The sequence below is a fragment of the Ceratina calcarata genome, unplaced genomic scaffold (assembly GCF_001652005.2).
Source record: "Ceratina calcarata isolate Rehan_Ccalc_2016 unplaced genomic scaffold, ASM165200v1 scaffold1, whole genome shotgun sequence".
Taxonomy (NCBI): Eukaryota; Metazoa; Arthropoda; class Insecta; order Hymenoptera; family Apidae; genus Ceratina; species Ceratina calcarata.
This window is the reverse complement of record NW_017130860.1, coordinates 774,944-795,085: the sequence shown is the minus strand read 5'-3', so window position 1 is coordinate 795,085 and position 20,142 is coordinate 774,944. Positions and strand designations below refer to the sequence as shown.

General features: G+C 40.6%; 4 protein-coding genes and 1 long non-coding RNA gene across 10 annotated transcripts in view; 2 read left to right on the top strand and 3 right to left on the bottom strand.

The window, feature by feature from the left end:
- LOC113464297 (uncharacterized) overlaps positions 1 to 9,998 on the bottom strand; it is a 43,011-nt gene extending 33,013 nt beyond the window's left edge. The window contains exons 1-2 of the long non-coding RNA XR_003389132.1: positions 9,912 to 9,998; positions 7,457 to 7,921 (exon numbers count right to left, since the gene is read on the bottom strand). This is a non-coding gene — a long non-coding RNA (uncharacterized LOC113464297). The remainder of the gene's footprint in view (positions 1 to 7,456; positions 7,922 to 9,911) is intronic.
- LOC108624517 (uncharacterized) lies at positions 3,866 to 13,482 on the top strand. Its single transcript, XM_018023938.2, has 8 exons — positions 3,866 to 4,453; positions 7,114 to 7,315; positions 7,465 to 7,657; positions 9,919 to 10,232; positions 10,369 to 11,966; positions 12,049 to 12,447; positions 12,512 to 12,894; positions 13,033 to 13,482. The coding sequence occupies exons 2-8, from the start codon at positions 7,203 to 7,205 to the stop codon at positions 13,384 to 13,386; spliced, it is 3,354 nt and encodes a 1,117-aa protein (XP_017879427.1). The 5' UTR covers positions 3,866 to 4,453; positions 7,114 to 7,202; the 3' UTR covers positions 13,387 to 13,482.
- On the bottom strand, positions 13,185 to 15,933 carry LOC108624749 (protein HGH1 homolog). 2 transcript variants are annotated; one of them, XM_018024368.2, is made up of 7 exons: positions 15,624 to 15,933; positions 15,316 to 15,544; positions 15,023 to 15,256; positions 14,670 to 14,951; positions 14,425 to 14,586; positions 14,253 to 14,350; positions 13,185 to 13,356 (listed from the first exon to the last, which is right to left on the bottom strand). In XM_018024368.2, exons 1-7 carry the CDS (start codon positions 15,709 to 15,711, stop codon positions 13,352 to 13,354), a joined length of 1,098 nt encoding a protein of 365 aa, XP_017879857.1. In that variant the 5' UTR covers positions 15,712 to 15,933; the 3' UTR covers positions 13,185 to 13,351. The 2 variants fall into 2 exon arrangements, with proteins under 2 accessions (XP_017879857.1, XP_017879783.1); XM_018024294.2 differs by lacking the exon at positions 13,185 to 13,356 and having other exon boundaries at positions 13,623 to 14,350; positions 15,624 to 15,932.
- The window catches only part of LOC108621902 (Fanconi anemia group J protein homolog), a 46,250-nt gene continuing 41,957 nt past the window's right edge, over positions 15,850 to 20,142 (bottom strand). For all 4 annotated transcript variants that reach the window (XM_026812611.1, XM_026812678.1, XM_026812591.1 and 1 more), the window contains 12 exons: positions 19,460 to 19,508; positions 19,296 to 19,394; positions 19,125 to 19,221; positions 18,825 to 19,052; positions 18,513 to 18,743; positions 18,121 to 18,435; positions 17,747 to 18,052; positions 17,336 to 17,668; positions 17,075 to 17,268; positions 16,958 to 17,009; positions 16,745 to 16,893; positions 15,850 to 15,938 (listed from right to left, as the gene is read on the bottom strand). In XM_026812611.1, coding sequence (XP_026668412.1) covers positions 16,810 to 16,893; positions 16,958 to 17,009; positions 17,075 to 17,268; positions 17,336 to 17,668; positions 17,747 to 18,052; positions 18,121 to 18,435; positions 18,513 to 18,743; positions 18,825 to 19,052; positions 19,125 to 19,221; positions 19,296 to 19,394; positions 19,460 to 19,508 — 1,988 coding nt within the window. In that variant the 3' untranslated portion in view covers positions 15,850 to 15,938; positions 16,745 to 16,809. The remainder of the gene's footprint in view (positions 15,939 to 16,744; positions 16,894 to 16,957; positions 17,010 to 17,074; positions 17,269 to 17,335; positions 17,669 to 17,746; positions 18,053 to 18,120; positions 18,436 to 18,512; positions 18,744 to 18,824; positions 19,053 to 19,124; positions 19,222 to 19,295; positions 19,395 to 19,459; positions 19,509 to 20,142) is intronic.
- LOC108624944 (coiled-coil domain-containing protein 86) lies at positions 15,870 to 19,301 on the top strand. Of its 2 annotated transcripts, XM_018024692.2 has the most exons (4): positions 15,870 to 16,194; positions 16,262 to 16,466; positions 16,546 to 16,633; positions 19,079 to 19,301. In XM_018024692.2, the coding sequence occupies exons 1-3, from the start codon at positions 15,995 to 15,997 to the stop codon at positions 16,624 to 16,626; spliced, it is 486 nt and encodes a 161-aa protein (XP_017880181.1). In that variant the 5' UTR covers positions 15,870 to 15,994; the 3' UTR covers positions 16,627 to 16,633; positions 19,079 to 19,301. The 2 variants fall into 2 exon arrangements, with proteins under 2 accessions (XP_017880181.1, XP_017880095.1); XM_018024606.2 differs by lacking the exon at positions 19,079 to 19,301 and having other exon boundaries at positions 15,871 to 16,194; positions 16,546 to 16,712.

Sequence of the window (20,142 nt, the reverse complement as noted above, 5' to 3'; positions counted from 1 at the left end):
CGGAAATCACGCCTTATAATGAAATTAGTGACTACTGGATATTTCTAAACGATGCTTGTTACTGTTTTACTCTATACTTTTAATGCCTCAATTTTCTTTTGAAGTTATGCTTGCAGATCTAATTGAAAAATCTTCAGATATTCTAGGAGTGTTCTAAGGGTTCCGTTTCCTGTGCACACGCGTGCAGCACGCGAGGCGTTTCGACCACATTCCGTACTCGCGTGGAATTTTCAGGGTTAACCACAGCCGACGATTCTGCGATCCGTCCCTGGAATGCAAATCGCCTTGATTGCCGGTCTAAGTGGAACGAACGCCTTTTCCCTCCGTTGCGTTCGACGCTTTTGAAAACGAGTCTCGTTTAAATCTTCCTCAGCCTTGAATCTGTCACTGTTCAATGAAACTTCCGTAAATTCTACTCCTTAGTAAATTACAAGCTTCCTTATATTTTATGTACTCGAGAAACGATTGAAGGTTCACATCAGGTTTCCCTTTAAATTTACTGTACCAAAAAATCTTGAAAATAACGTGGAGAAAAAGTGTGTGTTTCATTCTGACACGAACATCCAGTCTCTCTTAATTACTGGTTTATTTTCTTGTTACTGAACAAAGAGCGAAGAATAAAAAGTAGCCTTGGATCATTGAAGTATATGACGCAATGCAAATTCTGTGATTTATCTCCTTCGGATCGCACAATTAATGCCTGTCTTTTTTAAACCATAAATGACTAATCCGTCCCTCAACATGTTAAAAATATTAATACAGTCGCATTGAAGATGTGATTGCGTAAAGCGACGCGAAGAATCATTATCGTCGAATTATAGCATCATCCGTGATTCTACGCGTAATGAATTCTCGGTTACATAAACCTTTTCATCATCGCACGTCTCGATTGTTTCACCGCGATTATTTTTTTTTCCCTATAAACTTCCCTGGTGGACCGTATCGTACGCGTGGGAGTATACGTTATAACAGTACTAAAACTAGCACGACCGATACCGTTACATATTATCATTTACAAACGAGAGTTACATACCGACGCGAATAATTCATAAATTATAATTATGTAATGGGATTTAGAATCGAATTTATAAGGAGAGATCTATAATCAATGGGATTTAGAAGCGAATTCATAAGAAGAGATCTGTCTTCGTTTCGCAATGCAATTATTAATTAATATTTTGAGAAAAAGATTTTAATTTTTTCGAGATTTTTCAACCCCTTCAAATTCTTCGAAATTTTCGTTTTTTGCCAATAACTTCGAAACCATTAACGCATGGCAACCGTTTCAAGGATGTGCGTGTGAAGAACGCGTCCTTTTGAAGATGAATCTTTGCATCGAAGGTAAGGGTAAGACAAAACGTCAAGAGGCTAGCGTAACAGCTATTCTCACATCGAAGACGAGCATCAATTGGAATGCGGCATCGATTACGTGGCCAGTAATCATGCACGCGATGGTAGGAAAAGTCAACAGTTCTACTGGAAAAACATCGGATTTCTGCTGGCGCAATTTCGCCACGGGAAACACTGATAGCGCGCATTACAGTTAGAAGGTAACGCGACAATTTACAGTTACGCACACACGCGCACGTGCACGCTTTTAGGTATGAAACAGGGTCACCACACCGGAGGATACGATTCACGGTTCCTCCGTGAAATTTCATGGCTATCGATCGGCTCATCTAATTGGCGGCAGAAATTATTTTTCTAACGGTACCGGTCATTCATGGACCGTTATCAAAATCCTCTTCGCCGAACAATTCGATCTTTATCATTTATACATAATTATATGAGAACTAAATAAAGAAGATCACAGGATTGAATTATGGATAAAATAATTTAAAAAGAACATGAAAGGGTTGAGGCGAGAAACTTTCGATAGAGGAAAAATGTTGGAAGCTTGAATGATACGCGAGGGTTGAGATAAATTTTCATATTAGCGACGATCGTCTGTTTGCCAACCGTTGACAATCGCGCGTTCCTTTTCGTAGGAAGCAGACTGTGTAATTGCGTCCCACGCAATAGGAACTGTAGGAAGCACGCTTAGATCTCGAATATCCGGATTCGCATGAATCAGACTTATTAATCAGACCAAAGTGTTGATCGTCTCGCGATTGGGATGACCTGGAATCCCGGAATGGATTCCGGTTCGCTCCACTTTCGCGCAGGATCTAATTGGAAGACGATTATCGCGGAGACGTCGTCGATGCCTTTAAAAGGACGTAATCGAGCCGGTTGAGAAACCAGTTGATGAATCTATTTATTCCATACTTCTATTTGTGAAAATAATTGCACGTATTATAATTTTAAAATGTCTGTAAATAGTCAAGGAGTCTCGTGTGTTCGTCGCTGTTAAATTTTTATATGATTTTAAGAGACTATAGATCTTTCCAAGATGAAAGTATAATTTCTGAACGCGGTAATTAAGTTTTCCGAAGATTGAAAAAAGTGGAAGTTGGCAACAGCTGCGAAAGCGAGTGGATGAAAAATCATCGACTTCACTTCCGCTTCGGAACGGTACCCACCAGCTGTCGCTGATGCAACCGATACCCAGGGTGTTTTAAAATAGCCGAACATTATTATTCAAAGTCGTCGATGGAGTTTAATCACGTACAAGGAGGAACTAATGCTGCTTCCGAGAATACGAAAGTGCACGCAAACAAGCTTCCGCTTCCGCTTTGATAACCCGTTTTCAACTTTTAACAAAAGCGCGCTTTGAGAAATTAAAAATGTTCGTGTTCATTACTGTTCGATTCATTCTAATATACAATCAATCATTAAAAAATGACATTGGTTCATTCTGTAATTTGCTATCTATGTCGTTTCTTTAATTGTTCATAGAAGTACGTCTGTGTCGAACGCTAAAGAGCGACTAACAGCCATCCGCGTTGCTGGAAGCCTCGTCGGTGGAGACGAGGAGAAGGATGAAGACGAGTGCAAAAGAGAGAGGGTAGCTGCATCGTTGGGATAACAGTACTCTCACATTGGTGAGCCTCGGAGTGCGGTACCGTTATCGGTTACGGCGTTACCGAGCAGAGGACCAGCGACGAGAACCAGAGAATCGAGACTGTAGCTCTTCGACTTCTCCCGCAACGCTTCGACCGCCTCCACCCCTCTCTTCGTCGTACTTCTTTGACCCTTCCGTGTCACAAAAATGTTGGTCACATGGATAAGAATCGGACTGGACGTTGATTTCGATTCGACTCGTTCTCGCCGAATTTGGGACATCTGCCTCTTAACGGGTTCAAGTTTTTTGCTTTACTTTCCTTATGGTAATCCTCGGAACCGTCTGGCCTATTGTCTCGACACGATTTCCTGTGGGAATCGGGAGAATCGGTGGTTCGCTCTACGTCCCCGATAACGTCGCGATTCTAAGTCACTCTGACGAACAGCCAACAGCTCGTTTCGTAATGCTACTTCTTTTCAATCATACGGATTCCTGTTACGTAGAACAATGGTTTTCATCGGATTTCTCTCTCAGACACTCGAAACTTCGATATTGTCATGTTAATGAGAGGCACGCGGCTTTTTCCAATTCCTTCATCGTTTATGCCTATGCGTTTCCTTCGTGTAATGGTTACGCATTAAACGCACCGTAATTAGCATAATGCACGTAACTAGTTTTCGACCCACTTTCCTCGCTAAATTCTAGGAATTTCCGATGTTACACGTATTACAGTCTCTTGCACAGAAATTATTATGTCGATAGCCCCTTTTCTAAGTTTCGATCAAACTGAGAGACTATAATATTAATGATTAAACATTTTCATTAGATTATGTAGTTTTAGGAAGAATAAAATATTTGCAATATCGAATTTCGAGATGATTTTTGGATAGTAGGAACCGTTTTTTTATTTATTTTTGTAAATTCATAAGACAGTAGTCTGTCGATGAGTATAGAGAAACGAAGATCGATGGATCTATTAATCACATTGATGAGTACGCGTCGGCACCTCGGACGGAGCACTCCGGAGATTTCCGGTAAAAAGTCGGAGTCGGCGAGACGTTCACCCTTCCCGAAGAGCGAACAGGCGAGATAGGCTCTCTCCGTCGATCTTCACCTCCTCCTCCTCCTCCTCATCGTTACAGCGTGGAGGAGCCGACTCACTGGCTAGAGAACCCGAGTCTCTCCTGCAGAACATCCCCGGCAGTTTCACGTCGACGGTCATCCGGATCGACTCGCGGCCAAGGTCGATCTTCTCTCCACGTATCGAGGCTTTTTATTTTTAAAAACCGGTGACCGATTCGCAGTCTCGTCAGGTGTGCCGGGTGCGTTCCATTCTTGTTGTGACGATCTTGTGAGTTCTCTTGAAGATGACGAATCAATCTAGAGGATCTTTGACGATAGACGTGGAGTGATTCCTTCACGATGGATGCATGGCGGTGATGTGCCAGTGTTTTTCCACACGCTTTGGGATTGGAAAGTACTCAGATGATTTTCGGTGAACATCTCGAAGTAAGTGAAATTCGTTCATGATCCAACGTGGAATAATCATGTCTCGTTTATCCTCAATTTGCTTTGTTATTTATATGCATATGCAGTTCGTTTTAAAACCAAACAGAAAGTAGACGTTGAATTCTTCGTGCATTAAATTCTTGAATCAGCGTAAAAAGCATAACCAAACGGTTATTGGAAAGTAGATGGAATCTGATGATTCAGGGTGGACTCGACGTTTACTGCGGCGTATCATGGAATTTATCAGCGAGCACCATTTTGCAGGAGGAATTAAGATTCCAGTTAAGGCGAACTTTCTTTCTTTCGAATTTGTTCCTCGGTTTATTCGTCCACTTATCTGAATCGGCAATATTTTCACCGGCTCGACACGGTTTTCCCCCGCACGCGACCAGTTTCGTGCTTCCTATTCGATTTCCATTAGAACGCCGGCAAACGAGCCGTGAACTTGGTAATTGCCAACCTGAACGATCTTTAAAACGCGTCGCGGCGACACGTGATGCTGTAATCCTCTTCGCGACCTTAATACCATTTCCCCGATCGAACAGCTTTTATTTCTTAATTAATCAATTCTGAACCGAATCGCAATTGATCTTATTCAATCATTTCAATCTTGAATGTAGAATATTTGTTAATGATTTTGTAAATGATTAACGCAGTTTTAAGAGTAATCTCTTAAACAGATCAGATGAGGCGATAAGATAGAATAGCAAATTACAGTTTTATGGACACGAGAAACAGGTTTCGTTTAAGTTTACGAGCCATTCTTTTGTTCTTTGCCGCGGTGGAAAAATGAAATCTCGCCTCATTTAAGTGGATGATTAAGGAAGGTTTCATCCCGGGCTTCGGGACGATAATTGAGCGCAACGAGGCTCAAACAATTAGCCACGTTCTCCGAAATTGGATTCACTCTTCGATCGAGGCTGATCAATTATACTTGAACCGTGAATCGCGTGTACACCGAACCAGATTTTGAAGTCAGTAAGACAGAAAAAGTTGACCCAGATTCCCAGTGAATCCTCGCAGAGTTCAGAGTTAAAATTTAGATCACTTTACGGTATCTTCAGAGATTCCTCAAAATTTACGAGTTTACGAATTTCAGAATTCTAACATTGAAATCAGTCACGTTCGACCTATTTCATTTAATTCAATAACTAATTCAGATCTATATTTTTTCAAAACAATTATCTCGAAATCTATTTCATAATCGAGTTTGGAGTTAAATTACAAGTTGCAACGGTGAACCACGTGAGAGACCAGATGGGCTCCGTTTACATGTCTTGGCGCGAGCGACAGTTATTCCCTGTAATAATGCGAGAACCTGGTAGGGAAGACGCCTTTAGAAGAGTCCCTAGATTCTTCCTAACTGTAAAACCGATTCACGGCATTTCGTTTTCAAGACGTGGAATTAGAAATTACGATCATCCTCTAATGTATCTTGGACCGATGTCTACTAGTATATAGGCAACGATATTTGTATCCATTAAGAAAGACAAATAACCCTTTCAGCAAACCAACATTACCTCAGAGTATTTCTAAGACGACCAGAGATGAAAATTGTAACCATCAGAATGTTACTCAATGCAAACAATGCGAGTACTTCTTGATTAAGCATAAGACGAAAATTAATTATTTATTCATTATTCTTCAGTTCATTCTGCAAATTTGCATTATACCTTTATTTGGAATTTATTCAAATATTTGCATTGTTCCTGCTCTTGGATAAATCCTGTATTATAATAGACAAACGGTGTGAGCCTGAGCGCGAAAATTCCTGGCAGAATTCTCTGATGCAACAATGGGTAAAACGTTCCAGTTATGTTTTACGACCGCGAATGAATCGTACGGGTACACCGCGATTCATCCGTGGAGAGAAATTGAACTGAACTGGCATATTTATGGGGCATTAAACCGCTGCACCCGTTCAAATCCCAGGGATATATTTATGCATATAAACTAGAATAGCATTGCAACGGAATGGTTATGCCTTCTGTCAATATTTGCGCGATTAATCAAGAGGCTTTGATTCTTAGAAAACGAGCCTTCCGCGTTCCTTTTTAAACGACGTACCGCTGCTACTTAATAAGGAAACAGGCTTTTCCATAAACGATTGCACGGACGGAATAATATTTTCATACACTGCTAATGAGTTTCCAAGAATAGAATTCAAGTATCCGAGGAAACGTCCTTGCCCGAAAGGGTGAATTTAAACAAGTATTATCACTTTTACTCGGGGGATAACTGGTACCCTGATTGGACATTCCTTATCGAATCTTGTTCGCAATTACAGTTTTAATTGGCAGCCCGTAAGTCGGTGCGTAGTCCCGCATAAATTTAACGCAGGCTGCGGACCAGCGGCAAGGGTCCGTGGAAACGAGGTGAGATCCTCGCGAGATCTTCAAACTCCCCCCACTTTTAGCTGTTCGCATTTTTTCTTCGGACGTGGTTAACTTTTCATTTAACGTTCACCGACGGAGTTCTCCGTAACAAAAATAATTCATTTTTGTCGGAAGCCAACCTCGATTTTAAAGATTCTATTCTAATTATAATATGCGTGACGCACTTATTTTTATACGAAAGGAGTAGAGAATGAAAACGACTATGAAATGATAGACAATCGAGGATTAGGTGGATTTATAATTAAGATTAATGGATTGTTTCAGAACGAATGACGTCATTTAGAAAAAGTAGAGAGAAAGCTCCGCGGAGCTTGCAAGAGGAAACTTTTAAGATTTAAGACTAGGACTCAACGATGTCCTGCGTGAGTATGTCCTGTTACCAGGATGGCTTTCGACTGGCCGGTCCCGCGTCGGAATGCTCCCTTAGGAGCAAAGCTCGCATCGATGCCCTCTTCGAGGACTCGCGGTACGAATTTTATATTATTAGACTGCAGATTTTACATATTTATAAAATCTTGAATACGTAAAAATATAAGAAGTGTTTAATTTTCACATTAAAATCTGCAGTCAATTGCGCTTAGATTGTATTAAGTGTGAAAAGACTCACCGATTTAGGTCGATCTACGGGTCCACCGTGGGTGGCTGGTACGGAGAGGTGTCGACCATGAACTCGAACCATCTGGATGACGTCGGGGCCGAGGAGCAGAAGAGGGTGAACAGCGCGGTTCAGGCTCGAATCGAGGCGATGTTCGCTTCCGTGGAAGCCGAAACCGGAACACCCGGTGAATGCGCCGCCGCAATTTTACCGGTAACTGCATTGATTACTTTCTTTTTCTTCGTGTCTCGATTCCATTACCGCAGGAAATTAAGGAAGCCTTCTCCTCTTTCGTTAAATAGTACGATTAACTCTGCTTCGAGCATTCTTCCCGTTTCACCGTTTTTACTTCGATCGTTTTTTAACCACTGGCCGCAGTAATTTTAAATTCTTTCGTCGAGTCTTGACCATTTCTGAACAAAAGAAAGAGCCGGTGCGAAGTGCATCCCGGAGGAACCGTTTTCCTGCTCCGCGGACCTGCACCAGAAAGATTTCACTGCAATTAGATAGGATCACGAAGAAAAAGGAGGATTTTCACTTATGTTAATTCGTCCCTCGCTCCCACCAGCGGTCAGAAAAATCTCGGGAAACGAGCATTCGTTCCACTCTCGAGACGAGCAACGCAGCTGTCTCGCCTCTTCGCCGGAGTGTTCACCTACTTGAGTGGCGAGATACGTTGCACGCACCGCGTATTTCATGCATCTGAAAAAAATCCTAATCTTTCCTCTCTTTGAATTTTGAAGGAATATGGCTAGGAAACGGGCTTTAGGAATAAATTGAACGCGCCAGTTATCTTGATTAGCCCAAATTCTTTCACCTAATCCGAGGCGAACTCTGAGATAAAATTTAGATCGACGTATAATAATTTGTCCGGCTTGTTAGAGCAAAGAAACCAGATTAATATCATTCTCAAAGAGGAATAACAGGATTCTCTTCGTTTAAACCTTCAGCAAGTTTATGTAAATTATAAAATTCACAATTTTATTTTGTATGCTGAATAGAATATCTTTATTCATTTTTAAATAAAATTTCATTGAATGAGGGTAGAACGAACGTCCGTAACACTTAACACTGGCGACTGGTAATTATGCTTTGTGATATGCGTTCCTGATTTCATGCTACAGAAACATCTTTCTCGGTTTTCCATTTAATTTTATCAATGAATATTGAAATCGTTAATGAAAAATCTTCAGCGGTATGATAAAAAGCATTTTCTAGTATAGTGTAGGTAAAAAAGAAATTGAGAACGTTTACGCATTCAGACGCACTTTCTATATGAAATCAGCCGAGTTATCATCTCTATTATCTGAGAAATCTATATTAAATGGTATTCCTTCAATTTTCACTTGACCGAACTCAAAAATCTCCGCCCCAAATTGAAATCCGGAAAAATTTCCTATGTGAATTTTGAATTGCTAGTCGACTGATTCATTTTTCTAAACACGTTTGATGAAAATGAAAGAAAGACAAAAGAGCAGTTTCGTCGGGACTCAACGTTTTTTAATCGTCACTTTCATTCCGTTCCCGATTCGCGAAGCATGACGGGATTCTATTTCGAGCACTGAAAAATTCCCCTTTCGTTGCCGCGGATCGGTATGCCGATTTTTCTCATTGCCTTTTACGATCGCTTCCGCGTTACTTCGTCGATGAAGTCGACGTCGGGGTCAGCCCGATCATCGACGAGATGCAATCGCAACTATGGATTTACGAGCAAACGGTAGTCACGAAATGGTTTTTCAAATAAATTGGAAACGGGACAAGTGAAAATTGAAAAGTTATTTACAGAATTAGCCGATTATTATCGAGAAGAACGTCGTATCGATTTATACTTCAATGTCGTACAAGAATTTTTGACTGATGCCATTTCTATAATAACAGAAACGCAAATGAGAGAACTATTTTCGGCATAGCTCGAGGATGTTTTTAAGAATCACTCTCAGAGGACAAAACCTGTTCCCCAGAAATCACCGAGGATTCAAACGGTTCTCGAATTTTATCGGATGCTTTAACGGCCAAAGCATTCACGCTTCTTCGCGTATTTCACAGGTTTTATGTATAAATACCAAATGACAAGCAAACGTTTTTTTGATTCGTTTTTAATGGGGACGTTTGTTCAACGAGCGAATCGCGAAATGTTTCTAAAACGGTTTTGCTCGTGGCCGATGAAAACCGTTGATAACGGCGTACCATCGATTAATCTACATAATTTATACTACGTATTTGCATTTTGATGAACTTTCATTATCTCGTTTACATCAAAGGATCTTAATTGTTTGTCTAATAGATAGTTAGATTTTCACTTTGCTACATTAATTGCTCTTTAATTTATCCCAATGCGATTATTTAACAATTAATTCAACAATTCGCTCAACAAATACCACAATTGTACAATTATTAAAAAAATAAAAATCCCAAGCAACCACATGCTTCCACCACTTAATTAAAAATGTAATTGTAATTAACTTACCGTTCAGGTGAAGTACATGGGCGCAGCTCCAGTAGGCGGTCGTGTGGCTAGTGTCCGCGGACTCCAGGAACCTCTTCGCCAGCTTCTGGAGAGGGTGGACGTCTCTGTCAGAGCGGAGCTCGAGGTCTCGAGACGCGGCTTGACCTTCCGCACTTCCGACGCTTGCGAGAAGAACAACCCTTTTCGCCGAATTGCCGTTTGGAGTGCGTTGCGGCTCCGCAGCAAGCGTACACCCTCGGGAGAGTTGCACCATGCGTTTTTACCTTTGGTGGGCGATCATGAGCAGAATCAAGGCGAGGAAAGGCACGCAGGCTTGTATAGGTAAAAAAAGTACCTGTAAGAAAAAATTAACAATGTCGTGGGAATTATTCTTATTATTCTATTATTTCTTGTATGAATTAATCGTTCATTTATTTTGTATAAGAATTATAAGAAAATCATTGCTCACCGTTTACAGAACGATGCGAGATCTGAAGATGACGGCAGAACGCTGTCCGCCAATTTTCGCAGTGGTGATGCGACGTCCGGGTGCCAACCGAGTGTTAGAATGTCACGCTTTTGCCTGCGAGACCGAGGAAGATGCAGTGGCAGCTGCTGCGACGCTTTACAGAGCTCTCCTGGCCGATTTGGATGCGAATCGACGTCGACCGAGGCAAACGAACGGCGTCGGCTGTGTCAGTTTAGCCTCGGTTGTTTCCAGTGTTCGGGAACCGAGTCCGAGCAACAGAATCAGTGCCAGGACGAGTGTTCTGCCAGTGGAGACTGTCAGGTCAGGTGTGGCACCCGTGAGACCTCCGAGGGCCAAGAAGACCTCGGTATCTTCTGTAACCGAAGATGAGAAACCGTCAGACTTGTTGAAAGTACCGAGGAGGAAGAAGAAAAATTCTGACGTGAAGGCCGAGGATATTTTGGAAGCTCGCGGCAGAAGGAAAGACCCACCAGTGAAAGATAACGCCGCTCCTGTGATTCAAGCAAGTGATTCGATTCAGAAGAATTTGGATTCAAGAGTGTCGAACGAAGAACAAAAACTGAACTCGAAGAATATGACGTTTGGCTCTAAGAAGGATTTAGATAAAATTGAAATAGAAAGTTTTCACGATCCTGCAGAGAAAATATATGAATTAGGAGCTAACGGGTTTTATGAGGCTGTCGCGAACAGATATGAAAAATTGCCCGGAATATCTGGTAAAAAAGCTGACAGTCCAGAGAAACAGAGCTCCAGGAAGGAACAGGAAGATATCAAAGAGAAGGTTTACGAAAAGTCTCACGGCTCGTACGATTTGAATCCTTTGAGGAACGCGACTAAGAATCAGGATATTCATTTTCTAAAACCGCAATCTATGATATACGACAGAGTCGACAAGTCAGGTTGCAAGAGTGAAGAGAACTCGTTGTATGAACGGGTCAGCAAACGTGGCGGCAAAGAGAAATATTATGAAGATCATTTTAAGGATGTCGACAAAATCTACAGCCTTGCTCAAGAAAATATTTATAGTGGTAGAACTAGTAAAATTGAAAAGGGAAAAGTGAGGAGTTCGCAAGAGGATATTTTCTTTGGTAGATCGAACAGAAACGAGTTTTACAAGTTCAATCAGGAAAATTATTCTGATTCCATATCTGTAGAACGAAGAAGATCGAGAGATCAGGAGAGAACTTCTGGAAGACGAGTCAGCAGGGTAGTGACCATGGATAAGCCTTTGAAAAAGCAATCGGCCGATTCCATGTCGAATTTGAATCTACCCGAGTACAGTCAGCCCAGAGTGAGGAAGAGGAGCAGGGCTGGTAGTGAACCGCCAGTCAGCAGATCAGAGGATGCTATGAAGGCTGTTCAGGAGACTCGATTAAAGAGGTCTCAAAGCGATATTGACGTCGATCGGGGAGACTTGATGACCAGAGTCGAATTACCTCGAAGGGGAAGCTTTTTAAACCCTAGAAGTGCCAGGAGACCGAACAGTATCAAAGGCGGTACACCTCTAGGATTCACCGAGCTTTTTGACGAATTCAGGAACCAGGAAGGGCTGACCAGTGTCGACGACATCTTAGCAGCTATTATTGGTAATTTATGAATTGGTATACATGAGAAATTCACGTACCTTTTTCAGAACCCGAAGAGTAATCGATGTCTTCTATCTTCCAGATCCTGAAGGAATGTCCTTCAACGACTTGAAACCTCTGTACAAAGAGTTCTTGCTGAAACTCGCGGCGACTTTGACACAGGACGAACTGTATCAAAGATCGGCGAGTATAATGAGGAGACGTCGAAGGCCGCAGCGAAGACGATCGAGCAGGCGATCTTGTTTGCTCGGCAGAGCTATCAAGAGGTCCGTGTCCAGATTGAAAGGTGGTCCCACAGAATTCACTTCGGTGATTTTCCCAGCGAGGAGACTGAACGACAGCTTCGGTAGCAGTTCTTCCTGCGACGCCAGGAACAATCACAGGAATCGCGTGCTGGCGAACAGATTGGCGAAGAGACGGTCTTCCTGGAGGGCTAACAAGACCGTCGGTTGCCACACCACCTCGGAGGACAGTGACACGTGTAAGTGCAATGCTTCGTTGCCTCGTGAGATCGTGAATCTTGAAATGAATTCAGTATCCCTCAGGCAGAAGACTGAACCGGAGCGGAGCAGCGGCGAACAGAAGCAGCAGCGGTTACGTCAGTTGCAGCGAGTGTAGCTACGATTCCGAGTCGTGTACCTGCGTGTCCGCGGACAAGTGTTACTGCTCGTTGTCCAGGAAATTTCCGATAGAGACTAATGTACCACCCAATACGGTGGTGTGCGCCTGTGATACGGACAGCTGCTCCGAGAGCAATAAATGCTACTGCGCCAGGCAGTCGATCCAGCCGACCTTGTTGGAACAGCTCAGGCAAAGGGGTATCGTGCCTGCGGAGAGTACTCTCAGTCGCAATGGAAGTCCGGAACGAGTTCGGTCGGCGAAGACCGGCAGATGTCGAACGCCTTCTCAAGGTTTGGATGTACTCAAGGTGATTACAAAATAATTTCACGGTCTCTTCCGCTTTAACTTGGATTACTTCCTCTGTTCATTTCATTCGTGTATGAACACGAAGTACTGTTATACTTTCTTCATTGATTTTACTCATAGTCTTCATCATTAATTCCAGAAGCAGTCGTCGTCAAGCTACGGCAGTTCGAACAACCTCGCGCTTGATTACGACTTGTTTAATCCGGGTCGGAAGTCTCAGCAATCTTCGGACAGTGAGAAGGTCTTGGTCGTTAGCGCCAGGGATACTCAGGGTCGCTTGGTGTACGTGGGTGGCGCGGATAGGGATAAGAAGTGTCTCTCGCACTGTTCCAGTAGATCTGGAGCGCATCACGAAGCCCTCTCAATTAAGAAAAGTGCTGAAATCGCAGCAATCTTCGGGGCTGATTCGAACAGGATCAGTAGGAGAGCTAGTAACGCTTCGAGTATCAGGAGCTCCATCAGTCTGGAAGCGGGATTAGGATATTTACCATGATCGTTTTATTTTTACGGTGATTTCAGTCCACTCAATCTGATCGAAAACTTCGAATTTCTTTATTCTAAAAACGAGACGATTCTGATTGGGAACTGAAGTGCCAAAGAGCTTTGAAAATTCATAAGTATTTCTTTTTCGATCAGATCCTGTGGATTCACACGTGTACAAGGAACTGGAAGGATTCATTCATTTTTAACATTACAGTATTTCTTAAGTATAATGAATGATTTCCATGATGCATTCTATTTAATTTAATAGATCTATAGTAATCGTTGCGGAGAATCTATAACACGGCGATTACAGTATCGATTCGCACCGTGTGTATACTTATTAATTAATAACGGTACTGTTATTTACACACTTCGCAGAAATGTACCACCAGTCTTTTCACGTAACGGTACCATATTCTCGTTTCTGCGAGACTTGATCTCAGCAAAAGTGGCTCTAAGTGAGTGAGCGAAAATTATCGATCCAATCTCCGCATATTATACAGAAAAAAAGAGAGAAAGACGTTTAATCCCGTTAATTTAAGATGCGTGCGAATACACTTACAAGTACCTGTACTACCACTTGTAAGCTTTAATCTTATTTGTATAGTTTAGTAATTATTCAACGACCCAAGTGTTTTTATACAAGTCTTGTTAAAATATTTTTAACAATTTTCGTTTAAATGCAAAGAGGATCGACACTGATAGTTAATCAAATTTTGTATGTATATTTTCTATATTTCCATGCCACCTGATAATTATGGGAAACGTGCAATATCACGCGCACCTCGCACTAGCGTGATCAATTTATTATACTATGTACATTTCGTGATGTACCAAATAACTTCTATTATCAAACGATTATTTTATATTATGTACCGCTAATAAATTCTTGATCCATTTTATGGAATTTTTCTATATACTCCGAAGGAACTGCGACCTCTTTTAGATTGTCCAGACCTATCTCCTCCTCGGTCCTGTAATTTTATAATCAATAGAATTACCAAAAATTTTAAATATATAATTTGAAATAGAAGCAAATGTATCTTACCTGATTAAAATATCGACGATATTCTCGCAAGCTAGTAACACTCTCTTATCTTGTTCCCATTTATGATACTCTCTGAGAATTACGTAAGTATTTTTCTCTCTTAAAATTTGCCTGCCGCCCTTCGTCGCGCAAAGTTGAAACAACGTTTCTAACAACGTGAGCCTGAAGTAATTAAATAAATTATATTGAAGCAATTAAAAAAATATTATCATTTGAAGAAAATTTGATAGGAGATAGTCCCTCACCTTATTTCAGGATCTGCTTCTCTCTCCTTGGTTTCCGGTAAATATTGCAAACAGATCGGTAGTTTATCATTATCCTCATCATCGAATTCTTCTGGTCCAGCCAATGGTAGTAACAAATAACTGAGAATATCCACCTCTGGACTTAACAACCATTCATGGCTGTGCGTATCGAAGCAACAGTTTTTTACAGTTCCAATAATTCCGCGTTTTACTAAATTATCTTTGTAGTCCATGAATGGAAGCAGCCTCTGGATAATAGTACGATCTTTGTCCATTAAATAGCTACATATTATAGTTTATTTGTAAAACATGGATATACAGATAATTAAAGTTAAATAAAAATTGTATATTACCTTCGTACACGCGGAGATCGACTGACATTGTTAATAACATAAGCCAAGTAATGAAGGTTGGCACCAGCTTTGTTATACTTAGTGACAGTAAACACTGCCACTATATCTTCCCACGTGTAATTACTTTTCTCAACAAGGGTTACGACTCTATCCATCAGATGTAATAAACAAGTCATATTGTTAAGAATCATGCAGCATTGGTCAGCTAAAGCATTTTCTTTGTCCATTATACATCTATCAAATAAACAAATAAATTAAGAAATAGTTAAGTTACTTGTATGTAATTCATTTACCTGATACAAACTTGGACCAGGTTGGAAGAATATTTTTCATCCTTTGGCTGAACCTCAGAAATCAGAAGACAAGCACTTGCACCAGCTTCATCTGCTGTTATGTTTATCAGAGCCTGAAGGGCAGCTTTTGAAATCATTGTATCACTATCTTGAATCATGACAATTAATTGCGTCAATACTTTCGGACATTTCAACAGGAGTTCTCGCCCTTCTGCTGTGCCAGTGAGACCTGAAATCGATTTATTACGATAAACAGTTAATTTTTGTGATGTTGGGAAGTGTTGAGGTTACGTTTTGGAAGTGCATACCTGACAGGTGTTCTGTGGCGAGAATTTTCAGCTTCGGTTGTTTCACATCCGGATTTAAATATTTATGTATCTGCTCTAAGGCTTCCATCGTCGAGTAAATAAAATTCACTTAAAATTAAACGAAACTTAAACTAAACTTAGAAAACGAGGCCGGCTTCACTGAGTCCAATAAGGGATATCAAGACATCTACCAGCGTCGGCTCGAACTGTAATATACACGTTCCCCATGGTCGTTGTTAAATGGCTACGATCCACTGGATAGTCAATCGGTCAATTGTCGTTCGTGCACGTGAAAGTGTAATCTTTACTGTTTACCTATAAAAAGTTACAGTATTTTGATCATAGTATTGTAATATTATTGTTAAATAAGAATGATTAACGACGAAGTGACAACGGACGTGAAAGTAGTAAGAGCGGAGGACATATTGAATGACGAGAAATCCGATGTTGATTCTAACACAGAGACTTCGAATCCCATGCCAAAGAAAAACAAAAAGGAAAAGTCGTTCGAACAACAAATTCCAAAAGGAAAGCCGAAATCTGGTAGAACATGGAAAGAAGAAAGGAAACGGTGAGAAGAGAGGAAAGAAAAAGTAATAAAATATATTATATGGATCATTTCTATTTGTTATAAACAGGTTTTCGTCTATTGTAAAGACGCGTGGTACACGAATGTCTCTTGACAAGAGGCAAAAATTGAAGGAGGATTTGAAACGTGTTAAAGAACTATCGAGGGCAATAAAAGAGGAGAAACGAGCACAGAAGGAGGCCAAGAAAGAGAGAAGGCGAGCCAACTTGAAACGTGCCGAGGAGAATCAAAGGAAGAGTGAAATTGTACAAGTCGTAAGTATAAAGAATATCACGAAGTGAAAAATGAGAAAATGGAAAGAAATAAAGTACACATAATAATTCTTTCTTGCAGATCACGAACACTGCCAAATTAAAGAAGATTAAGAAGAAAAATCTTCGTACAATACAAAAACGAGACACAGTTAATCTCTAAAAAAACTGTAAGCACATGTATTTGCATAGATTCCACATTTTCGATTTCAATTAGGCGTTAATAAAATGTTCTTTTGTGATAAGTTAGATTAGCAGTATTTTATCGTATTTTTGCTCACTGTTTTATATGGCTCCATCATCTTCTATAAAATCTGTATTAGTCGGCACATACTCTCTCCCTCTATTAATTATCAGCTATTGTCTCATGTGTTTTTATGAACTTTTGGAGTTCAGCCCTCCAGCTGTTCGGACTTGTACTTTTTGAAAACTATAAACAAGTAATTAGTAAAATTCAAATTATTCTAATTAAATGTAAATGAAGTAATAATTACCACATCAGTCACCCATTTTGGTAGCTTTTTTCGATTAGCAGGTTTACTGAATCTGAAAAACGAAAGTAACAGCGTCGTATACATGTGAGAAATGGAAGTTAATTAAAGTGTACGAACCTTTCATCAATAAGTAGTATCGCTCCCCAATCATTCATGTGTCGTATACAGCGTCCTAGAGCTTGGTTCAGAGCTCTGTAAGTTTGTGTCTTATACCACTCGTCACTCTGTAACAGTCCTTCAGACCTGTGTGCATCATTATAGGCCATTTTAAAATCGAGCTCCATGTTTATTGCCATGAATGGTAACCCAACCTGTGAATCGAATTATTGCAGAGCTTTCATAATGATTAAAATCTAATCGCAGGGATGAGAAACTTACCGTCACCACACATCGAGCCTCTTCATCTTTAAAGTCTTCACCCTCCGCTAATTTTCCTCTCATCACCCCCAAAAACAAACAGCCGGTTATCCCATTGACGGGCTTAGATGCAGTTGCGCGGATTTCGGTACGGAACTCATGCATCCGATGCTCTAATTCTCTTTGTCCTTTGGGTTCAATAAACACACGTTTCACCTTACTAATGTGCTTCCATATCTGCTGGTGTTTCCAATTATTGACCATTTGTTCCATTACATGGTACGAAGAAAAAAAGCACAACACCCCATGAGGGACCATTACACAAATATCGTGTAATGTCCAGCCGAGCGCCTTCTGTAAAATCGAATCATTCTTCAATAGGAAATATACTCTAAATATATTCTGGTGCGTTTGAATTTGGAGAAAGCTTACTTGGAAACTCCAGGTCTTAACATTTTTATAATTAGCCATGAGTCTGACATTTTTAGGACCTTCGGACACACAATTCACGTAAACATTCTCTCTGGGTATTACGTGTTCTCCTGGACGGGTATATTTAAAATTAGTTCTTAACTCGCTCGCGAACGAGTCCGTCGGCGTTAACGTGCCGGACGTTAATATAATGCATCGAGCTCGTTCCGCGATTTGCTTGAATATCAACCCCGGATTTAAACATAAAAGCTTCATTACTTTCACACTTTTTGTTTCACTTTTTATAGATATATAATTTTCGCTGTCCTAAAAATTGAAATGATTGTTGAAGTAATTCTTGCAAATTCGAATTTCTTAAAACGTTCCTTACTTACAATACTGTAACCTTGTTCTCTTTGTTTGTCGTTTGCAATGTATACCATATAGTGGTCTATGCATTCAACGGAAACAATTATTTCTAAAAATTGGAGTAATTTCTCCAACCGTCGTTTCATAAAAAGCGACATAATCTTGCTCTGAGCAGATTTGTCAGCTTTCGGCTTTTCTTCTTTGATCTTGTTTGAGTCGGCAAGCGCTTTCTTTATTTCTTCTTTAAACTCTTCACGATTATCTTCATTCATCTCCTTGTTATTAAATAATTTTACCAATTGTTCACAATTGAACTTAGCAAACTCCGTCTTCAGACGATCCTGTTGCAATCAATCAATTATAAAAATCGTACAAGTTTTCTGTTTTACTTCCGACGTTTCTACATTATGTAACTCACACGCTCAAGGAGCTCGACGCTTCTTATGCACTTCAATATACGCGATACAAAATTTTCTATAACTCCATACATGGTATATTTCTCCAAATGCTTTTTAAGACTTTTACATTCACGTATAATATCCTCTAACTCGTGATCTATAATCACAATACTTCCTGCATCCGAACACGTATCCTCTATATTATGCGCCTCATCCAAAATTATGACGTGATCCGTTAAACTCAGATGCATCTAAATTAATTATAATAGTTCGTATTTCTTCTATTTTTATATGGAGTGTTTTTTATTCATTTATTAAATAAATAAACTGACCGCTTCGCGAACATTTGGATCGATAAGGTAATTGTAAGGGCAAAATACGATCTCTGCTTCGTTCATCAGATCTCGTGCAGCATAATATGCGCACGATTCCGAACACCTCGCAACTCTGTTTAGGTCCTCTATATCCCAAACACGTGGTAGCCCTAATTTCTCAGCAGCTGCGAACGTTGACATATGGCTTTTATTATCTTCTGTATAATATTTACAACCTTCGTTGTCCTGCAAGTGATTCGATCAATTTTCAGATTCGACAGAAAGCGCAATAATTCGGAAGTGGAAGTGAGCACATACCAGCAACCGGCGACACAAATCCGTTTTATTCTTTTCGGAGGCATCGGGTTCGATCTTTTGGATGCAGCTCTGTTCTCTACTACTAAGAATTACCATTCTACAAAACGTAAATTATTTATTTGCGAATCGTTCGTACAGAAAATATTGTGAACAATACAGAACCCTCCTTACTTTTTATTTTTGTACACAGTCCTTTTAAGTTCCTTAACTACCTGGCTTATTTGCCGGTGCGTTCGCGTACCGTAAAATATCTTGGGTACTCTTATTTTTCTACAATAGCATTTGTCAGTACGAATAAAATCAATTTGGAAACACGGATCATATGTAATACTTACACAGAGGCGCCACATTTGTCATTCTCAAAGTCGACGTTTTTGTGATCGTCTGTAATCAAATGTCAAGTTTTGAAACTACCTCTCTCGATCTCATTCGCTGATAATTTAAAGAACAGTAAGATAATAAAATAAGTTTTATTCGATTGAATAACGATTTCGGAATGATCGAAAGTGAAAAAAAGGAATTAGAAATTTTGCTCTCTGCCGGATTCTCGGGGGTGCATCGAGGATTTCTAAGGGGCTCCACTATCTGAAAAGGATTACGCTTATTTAGGATGTTCTTTGAAAGGAGAGGCACGTTCTAGATTCCTCCCTCCCTCCCTCTGTTTCTTTTTCTGAACCGTTCCGGTCTCTATTAATGCCGTTTCAACGCTCGCGAGGACGAGCGAGAGGAATGTCAAAACAGCGGGATCGGTGGCAGGTGAAAGGGCAGAGAGAATCCATTGAGCGGGATCAATAGGGGTGGTTTTATCCACCCTCTCCCGGCGGATGTCGACAAAAGGCCCCGAGAGAAGAGGGCCGGAGCCTCTCTTCGAAGGCGAAGGAGCGCCGGTTTTAATCCTTTCGTGGCTCGATTTACCGAGTCAGAAAAATAGAAATGATCGTAGTAAATGACGATGAATAGGTATGAAAACCGGTGTTTATTCGTAAGCGGATTTCGACGATCGAGTCGATTCCGCGAG